Raw genomic sequence first — 8,672 nt, 5'->3', positions numbered from 1 at the left:
TTTGGGCCCCCCCCCCCCCGCATCCTGCTACCCATTTCATCTGGTGCTACCACAGACTTGGTGGCTGACATAAGCCAGTCTTCGGGAGAACGGAGAGGGAAGTAAGCCCGGTGAGGGGAAGTGCTGGAGAGGTAGCTGAGCTTCATCCTCCCATCCTGCCCGCGTCTGTCTCTCTTACATCCTTTCCCATATCCAACAGGTCATCTACATGGGTGTTGTGCTCTATGCGCCATCCTTGGCCCTCAATGCAGGTGAGGAGTCACAGCCCCTGGCTTCCGGCTGTGGCAGGCTGGAAAATACCTTTGGGAGGGGAGGTGCTCCAGAAAGCATTGCCCTGGACAAGGAGTGAATTCACTGCGTGCGCCCCTGGAGTTGGTCCCGTGGTTTGCTTCATTTCAGAGTTGAGACACTACCATGCTTCATGTTAATCGGTACCTCTCAGTAGAGCCCTGCACACATTTCCCCTTCCGCTCTGGCAAATGGTTTATTTCATTTTTAGTAGCTAATTGCTTCATCTCTATGACCAGCCATAGCTGCCCCTGTCAGGGCTTCTCTGGCTTCTCCCTTGGGAGGCCTTCTTTGAGAGATCAGAGTGTGATTTCTCTGTTTACAGTGACGGGCTTTGATCTGTGGCTCTCAGTGCTGACCCTGGGCATTATCTGTGCCATCTACACTGCACTGGTAAGTCAGTGAGCCCTGAGGAATAGAGGGGAGATGGGAGGAGAAGAGAAAGAAGGGCCGAGATGAGAATACAGGCAGGATGTCAGGCGTGGTGGCGCACGTCTGTAATCCCAGCATGCTGGGAGGCTGAGGCAGGAGAATCGCTGTGAGTTTGAGACCAGCCTGGGCTTCATAGTGAGTTCAAGGGCCATCTCAACTACATAGTGAGACCCTGTCTCAAAAACAACAACAACAAAAAGAATATAGGTAGGATGCCTGGCGTGGTGGCACACACCTCTAATCCCAGCACTCGGGAGGCTGAGGCGGGAGGATCACCAAGAGCTCAAGGCCAGGCTGAACTACATAGTGAGAGCAGCCTAAACCACATGGAGAGACTCTGCCTCAAACAAAACAAAACACAACACAGTATATGCAAATGAATGAGAATATAGGTAGGAGGTGGGATGAAATTCTCGGGTAGAGTGGAGTATGGTGAGGTTTAGGGTGAGACGTGGGACAAAGGATGGCCGTGAAGGCCGAGAACAGGGGAGAAGTCTCAGTGATGGTGGCCCTGACGGCAGGGTAGCCAGCCCCTCGTGGTAGGGTGGTGAGCTCCTGTGGACAGCCTGGGAGACATTTGGGGCCAGTGTGCTATCTTTTCCCTGCAGGGGGGGCTGAAGGCCGTCATCTGGACAGATGTGTTCCAGACGCTGGTCATGTTCCTAGGGCAGGTGGCCGTTATTATTGTGGGGTCAGCCAAAGTGGGCGGCATGGGGCGTGTGTGGGATGTGGCCTCCCAGCACGGCCTCATCTCTGGGATCGAGTAAGTACTCCCTTCCCCTGGCTGGGTGCTGCTGTGCCTGGGAGCTGAGCCCATCCTAGAACCCAGTCAAAGGGCTGCAGTAAGCAGAGGGCAAGCTGGGAGGCGTTGGGTACAACACTATGTGGGTGGGAAGCTGGCACTGGAAAGAGGCGGAGTGATCACAGGTGGCAGCTGGCGTTTGTGGAGGGTGGAGATGAGGACCTGGGATGAGACTGAGTGGAGAAATAGAAGCCTCCCTTTAGCTTGCTGTGCTGTCTCTTGGGTCCACCCAGCTCCCCTTGGCCTAGCAGTGGTGTCTGCTCTGCTCCCCGCTTAACCCTCTTGCCAGGAGGACAGGAAGGCTGAGTTGGACTCTGAGGCTATGGCACAGTGACCTGGTGTATCTGTTGCAGGCTGAATCCAGACCCCTTTGTGCGGCACACCTTCTGGACCTTGGCCTTCGGGGGTGTCTTCATGATGTTGTCCTTGTATGGGGTGAACCAGGCTCAGGTGCAGCGCTACCTCAGTTCCCACACAGAGAAGGCTGCTGTGCTGTGAGTGCAGGAACAGGAGGTGGAGCAAGGGCTATGCAGGGCTTCCCAGTGGGCAGTTGGGGTGAGGCAGGTGCACGTGTGCCCACTGGGGCCGGGACATGAGGCTCCTTTCTGAAGGCTCAAGTCTGAACACTGTCTCTCCTGGGCACTGGCCTCTCTTGCAGTTCCTGCTACGCAGTGTTTCCCTGCCAGCAGATAGCACTCTGCGTGAGCTGCCTCATTGGCCTCGTCATGTTCGCCTATTACCAGGAGTTTCCTCTGAGCAACCAGCAGGCTCAGGCAGCCCCTGACCAGGTGAGAAGGCCGTTCAGGGTCCTTGCTGTGCCTGTGGGAGGCCAGCTTGGGCCGGGAGTGGAGTGTCTGCGTGGCTCCAGAAAGGACTCGCAGCCTGGGTGGATGGTGGGTGTACACTCCCGCCCACGCTGAGATCCCAGCTATCTAGCATGCTCATCCCAGCCCCAGGCATCGCCTAGTCAGTGCTCGCCCTTCTTGGGTGTGAGGATCTAGTGTTACGGACTTTGCACTGTGCATCATGTGCTCTGCCGGGTGCTGGCACATGCCTGTTCTCTTCTAAGCCTCCTGGCAACCTCCGGATTTTATAGATAAGAAACAGGCTTAGCCGAGTGGGCAATGCGCTGATGTCACACTGCTGGTCAGGGGCAGAGCTCTTCTGCAGAGCCCATTTCCTCTGATTGTTGGAGAGGTCAACGGACTGGCTGGGGTGCATGTGTGCAGGGAGGGACCACAAAGGGAGGCAGCCTCCCAAGGAGAGCTGTGCTCTGCCTTGCTCTGCCTGCAGTTCGTCCTCTACTTTGTGATGGACCTCCTGAAAGGCCTTCCGGGCCTGCCTGGGCTCTTTGTTGCCTGCCTCTTCAGCGGCTCCCTCAGGTACCCCTTTAACTGTCTTTGGGATGGTAGTTGGGAGAGGTGGGCTTGGATCCTCAGGCAATCCATTGCAGCACACAGACAAGGGACAGCTTATCTGTAAGACAGCACAGCCTCTCAAGGTAGGTCCCTATTTCAGTTAAAGGTTATTCTTCCACAATGCCAGGAATAAATCCACTGAACAAACTGGTATTCTTGTCAGAAGACGGCAGTGTCCTTGCCCTCCAGGCTTCCTCTGAGGGGCTATGCCTGAGGCTGTGAGCGTGGTTTCTTGGATGCCCACCTCATCTCTGTGCCTTTGGGGCACTGCTACCTCCAGAGTCCTCTGTTAGTTCTGCTCTCAGCTCCCAGAAGCAATTCTGCTTATCATACTCTTTTTCCTTTCAGCACCATATCCTCTGCTTTTAACTCATTGGCAACTGTCACAATGGAAGACCTGATTCAGCCCTGGTTCCCTGAGTTCTGTGAAACCCGGGCCATTGTGCTTTCCAGAAGCCTTGGTGAGATTATTCTGCGTATCTTCAGTTTTGTTCATTCTGAGATATCCCCTGACCACTACCGTCAGGGTGCTGCTAAACAGCACACTTCATCTTGGGCTCAGCACTTGCCTGTTGAAGCAGGCAGCCTCACTCCATGCCTGTTTGTGGCTTGACATTTCCGGGGGAGGATTTTGAGTCACAAGGGAGTGAGGACAGGTGGAGGGATCTGGAGCCGGGACAGGAGGTCGTAGGCCCTCTTTGTAGGGACACAGAGCCATGGTTTGGGGGGGCGGGTGCTTCTACTTTGTTCCCCTTTTTCTAGTGTTTATTCACATCTGCTTGTTTCTTCCCTTCTGCTTTTCCCCAGCCTTTGGCTATGGGCTGCTTTGTTTGGGAATGGCCTATATTTCCTCCCAGATGGGACCCTTGCTGCAGGTAATGGCTATGGAAGGGAGAAAGTACTTTATAAGGGTGGGAAGAAATTGATTAAAACAGGAAAGTGAGGACTGCAGCTGTGTTCAGGAGGGTGGCTTAAGGGTCAGGTTCAGAGATTCCCCTCTCTGAACACCCTTTACCTGTGAAGAACTGTCGTGTGACCAAAAGCCCGGGGTCATTTCTGGGAGGATGTTGGCTCTGAGATGGAAACCGAGTGCATGCCTTTAGCCATTCCTGTCCTCTGGAATTGACCCAGATAGTAGAGGCAGACAGCTGATGAGTGAGACTCTGAGGCAGTTGCTGGTGGCTGTGCTCTGTCAGTGAGGCTGGCTTCACTGAGCCCAGTGTTCTTTTGTCTTTTTTTTCTCACCCTGTCCTTCCCAGGCAGCAATCAGTATCTTTGGCATGGTCGGGGGGCCACTACTTGGACTCTTCTGCCTTGGGATGTTCTTCCCTTGTGCCAACCCTCCTGTGAGTAATGCATCTGTCTCCGTAGTCTTGCCCCTGGAGTGGTTCTGAAGTGTGGGGGACTGGCCTTGTGACAGGAGAACGCACCGTGTCTCTTGCAGGGTGCCATTGTGGGCCTGTTGGCTGGACTCATCATGGCCTTCTGGGTTGGCATTGGAAGCATAGTGACCAGCATGGGCTCTGGCGAGGCATCTTCTTCCTTTAATGTGTCTGGCTTCTCCCTGCCCAGCAATCTGACCATTGCAACTGTGACCCCCCTGATGCCCCTGAGCACCCTCTCCAGGTGAGGTGGGGATTACTCCTTTTCTCTGTGGGGACAGTAGCTCAGTTATATGTTTGTCTTTGAGAGAGGATTTCACTATGTAGTTCGAGCTGGCTTGGAACTCCTGCCTCAGCCTCCTAAGTGCTGGGAATACAGGTGAGCGCCACCATGCCCATCCTAATAGCTCCGTTTCACTTCACAGGGGGCTTACTAAAAGATCAAGGCCTCAGAGAAGTGTTGGGTTCCAGACCAACCCAGTGGGTGGAGCTGGGAGCCTGAGAAGTGCCCTGTCGGCGGATTGCTAATTGTCCTCACCCCTGTGCTCTCTCCAGGCCCACAGGGCTGCAGCGGTTCTATTCCCTGTCTTATTTATGGTACAGCGCTCACAACTCCACTACTGTCATTGTGGTGGGCCTGATCGTCAGTCTGCTTACTGGTGAGGGTGTGGGGTTGCTGCACAGAGAAATGAGGAACTGGGGGAGTCTCTGGGGGTGCTGCCCTGGGAGCCCCGGGGGTTGGGAGCAGCCAGATCTGGGAGGTGGGTGGGGCTGGGATCTTGGATGGGGTCTTGGATGGGTCCAGAGGGTTCACCGTGCTGCAGACTCAGAAGCACCTTTGTCCACAGGGGGGATGCGGGGCCGGACCCTGAACCCTCGGACCATTTACCCTGTGCTGCCCAAACTCCGTGCCCTCCTGCCCTTGTCCTGTCAGAAGTGGCTTTGCTGCAGAAGCCACAGCCAGGTGGGACCCTTTGTCTCTTGATCCCCTCCCTTTCCATATAGGTCCCCTTCTGTGTCCCCTGTGCCCACGACCCCACTCTGACCATTTCCGATAGCTGTCACCCCAGCCTCCACCCACAGGGTGGGCTGTGCTGGAGGATGGGGGCCTGGCCATCCGACGGCCCTCCCCAGCCCCTGCCCCCTGTACCTACGCCTCCCTGTCCTCCCACTGCCCGTCCTGGTCTGGCTCCGCCCCTTCCCAGCAGGGGCACAGCAGGGCCCCTCCCTTTCCCGCATGCGTCCCTTGCCCACATTGCCTGCCCCGCTCTGCACCACCCAGGACGTCTCCGTGGACACCAGCTTGTTTCCGGAAAAGCTGAGGAATGGGGTGCTACAAGACAGTGGAGACAAGTGGGCGATGGCTGAAGATGGGCCAAGCCAGGAGGGGCTCAGTCCCACCTTCATCCTCCAGGAGACCTCACTGTGACGGGGACTAGGCTGAGGCCTCTGTCCTCACTGCCAGGCAGCAGCCAAGGGCCACTCCGTATTATGGGGCTGAGTCCCTTGATAGGTTGTACGGATTGGGTGTGATGACCTAGCCCACACTACAGCACCTTGCTCTTAAAGGTTCTTGCCTGCAATGGAAGCTACTGCATCTTGGGCATGTGTCCCTCGCTAGCCTGTTCTCTAGAAGACTGGGCTTGCAGGCAGAAGATTGTACCAGAAATGGGGATAGAAGCAAATCCTCTGAGAAAAGGGTAATGGCTTTGAGTCAACATGGCCAGGCCCCTTGGCATGATTATAACTGTCCTTGGAGCCCATTTGGCAAGGCAGACCAGTTCCAGCGTACAGAATGGAGCGACCTTGACCAGTTGTTGCTTCCCTTCTCATCCCATCTGGCACCTTCTCTGTCAACCACAGTGGCCCTGTGATTACTTTCCAGTTGTCTGTGACACCCAGTCTCCTCATTTTTTTGTCTACCTCTATTCTTGAGAAGGAGGGTTTGGTGTCCCTGGGCCTCTCAGAATAGGCAAGTACATTTATCCACTAGAGCAGGCAAGTTCTCCATGTCACTGACTCCCTTCTCCATTGCTAAGATGGCCACCTGGGGACAGGACTATGACCAGGTCCTCTGCAGTGTGCTGTCCCAACTCCTGAGCTGGGCCATCCTGGTGTCATTCTGCCTGTCATCCATGCTCCTGTTTCCTTTGGAGTTTCTTCCTTACATATCTTTGTTCCTAAGGAATAAAAACAGCCGTTAGCTCTAGAGTCAGGCCTCCTGTGCTGTTTCCAGTTGTCTTCTAAGCCCAGCCTCTGGAGGAGACCAAGCTCCTCCCATGTGGAGGGGTCGTCCCCTGCTGGGCAGGAGGCAGAGGGGATGGGGTGGAGCTTGGAGTCTGGCTGCCATGTCTGTGTGATAATTCAGGGTGGGAGGTGCTCTGTCCTGAGATTTCTGGCCCCCTGTGGTTGGTCTTTTCTGTCTCCATACTTGTCCTTTACCAAACCAACCTCTGATCCTCTGAGATTTTCATATTGGTGGCTAGAGGGAAAACACCAGGATTTGAGAAACAGAACATTCAAGCCGGACTTACTTTCATGGTCTTGTGAAGAATACTGCTTATGGCTCCTCAACCTGCTCTCTCCCGGTGCCTGGCCTGGCCTGGTCTGGTCCAGCCACCCAGCATGCCTCTGCAGGGCCTCTCAGTAGGGTCCTGTCCCAGGCAGGGCTGGGAGTTCCGCTGTGGCGCAGGCCTGTGGATCCCTGCCACAGGACAGCTGTTCTCCCACCATCCTGTGCAGCTTGGATGTTCTGTTTATATTCTACCTCGATTGCTTTATTTATTTAGGTAGTTGAGAGAGGACCTTGCTGTGTACTCAGGCTGGCCCTGAACTACTTGGCTTAAGTGATCTTCCTGCCTTTGCTTTTGGAATAACTTGGACCACAGCAACTGCCTCTACACCTGGCTACACTCCAACTTTCTAAGTCACTCCCCAGCCGTCTTTGTAGTGCTGTCCTGGTCAACCCTGTGGAGGAACAGGGCTCAGCATGCCCAGAGCTAGAACCCAGCCTGCCAACCCATATCAGGCTGCCAGTGGGCCTTGCATCTGCTGCCCTGTTTTTTGGTTTTTTTGTACATTTACATATATATAATGATAACATTCACCATAGGAAATTTGTGCCTGTACATGATATATCTTGCTCTTTTTTTCCCATTACCTTCTCTTCCCTTCACCTCTTCCCTCCTTATTTACAAAAGCTTTATTTCCATTTTATTCCCTTTTGTTCTTTTATTTTCCCTCTCCCCCTTCCCTTGTTCCCCTTCTCATTTGAACATTTTCTTCCCATTTCCCAATATCTATTGTACATTTGGGTCTTTATTTACACTTTTGATTTCTCACACCAGAGAATGTGATATTTAAACATGTGTCCCATTTATTTCACTTAGTATGGTGTCATGGTCCATCCATTGAGCTAGAAATATCTTAAGCTTATCTTTATGGCAGAGTAGTACTCTGTTGTGTTAAAAAAAAAATAACCTACATCTTTATCTATTCATCTGTTGATGAGCATTTGGGCTCTTTTCAAGATTTAGCTATTACAAATTCTGCTATAAACACCGGTGTGCATATATCACTGTGATATGATGCTTTTAATTATCTTGGGAAGATACCAAGAAGGGGAATAGCTGGGTCAAAGGGAACCTCTAGTTGTAGTTTTTTGAGGAATCTCCACACTGATTTCCATAGTGGTTGCGCCAGTCTACACTCCCACCAACAGTGGAGAAGGGTTCCTTTCCCCCACAGCTACACCAGCCTTTGTTACTGGCTAATTTCTTTTTTGTTCTTATTTTTGAGTCAGGGTCTCACTATGTAGTTCAGGCTGGACTTGAACTCACTTTGTAGCCCAGACTGGCCTCAAACTCACAGCAATACTGCCTCAGCCTCTTGAGTGCTGGGGATCATAGGTATGTGCCATCATACCCAGTAGATTGATTTCTTGATAATATCCATTCTTTAGTGAAATGAAATCTGTTTTACTTTGTATATCTTGAGTGACCAGTGATGTTGAACACTTTTTCATATGTTTGTTTGCCATTTCTAGTACATTCAAGAAGTATATTCAGTTCAGACACTCATTTTTGGATTGAGTCTTTAAGCTTGGGTCGTCTGATTTTTTGGAATGCCTTATATAGTCTAGATAGTGGTCCTTTGTGTGAGGGATAGCTGGCAAAAAATTTTTCCCACATTGTGGGTTATCTTCACTGTGTTGGTGGTTGGTTTTATTTTTGGTGTACAAAAGCTTTTTAATAAGGTAATATCCGAGTTGTTGATTGTGATATTTCCTGTACAATCAGGATTTCATTCATAAAGTCTTTGCTGACACCAAAGTCTTCAAGAATTTTATCT

The 8,672-nt window shown here is 52.4% G+C and overlaps 1 protein-coding gene across 3 annotated transcripts in view; it reads left to right on the top strand.

Moving 5' to 3' along the window:
• The window catches only part of Slc5a6 (solute carrier family 5 member 6), a 12,400-nt gene extending 4,955 nt beyond the window's left edge, over positions 1 to 7,445 (top strand). For 2 of the 3 annotated variants that reach the window (XM_033763250.1, XM_019204646.2), the window contains exons 4-16: positions 200 to 251; positions 614 to 681; positions 1,329 to 1,483; positions 1,876 to 2,016; positions 2,181 to 2,310; positions 2,816 to 2,904; positions 3,289 to 3,401; positions 3,748 to 3,815; positions 4,200 to 4,286; positions 4,385 to 4,566; positions 4,878 to 4,981; positions 5,171 to 5,286; positions 5,605 to 7,445. In XM_033763250.1, coding sequence (XP_033619141.1) covers positions 200 to 251; positions 614 to 681; positions 1,329 to 1,483; positions 1,876 to 2,016; positions 2,181 to 2,310; positions 2,816 to 2,904; positions 3,289 to 3,401; positions 3,748 to 3,815; positions 4,200 to 4,286; positions 4,385 to 4,566; positions 4,878 to 4,981; positions 5,171 to 5,286; positions 5,605 to 5,751 — 1,452 coding nt within the window. In that variant the 3' untranslated portion in view covers positions 5,752 to 7,445. The remainder of the gene's footprint in view (positions 1 to 199; positions 252 to 613; positions 682 to 1,328; positions 1,484 to 1,875; positions 2,017 to 2,180; positions 2,311 to 2,815; positions 2,905 to 3,288; positions 3,402 to 3,747; positions 3,816 to 4,199; positions 4,287 to 4,384; positions 4,567 to 4,877; positions 4,982 to 5,170; positions 5,287 to 5,604) is intronic. The other variant, XM_033763253.1, reaches the window with a different exon arrangement.
• The last annotated feature ends 1,227 nt before the right edge of the window (positions 7,446 to 8,672 follow it).

Source organism: Fukomys damarensis, unplaced genomic scaffold (assembly GCF_012274545.1).
Source record: "Fukomys damarensis isolate Sample0158 unplaced genomic scaffold, DMR_v1.0_HiC HiC_scaffold_2, whole genome shotgun sequence".
NCBI classification, from domain to species: Eukaryota; Metazoa; Chordata; class Mammalia; order Rodentia; family Bathyergidae; genus Fukomys; species Fukomys damarensis.
Note: the sequence above shows the minus strand (reverse complement) of the source record. Positions and strands in the feature narration are given on the sequence as shown.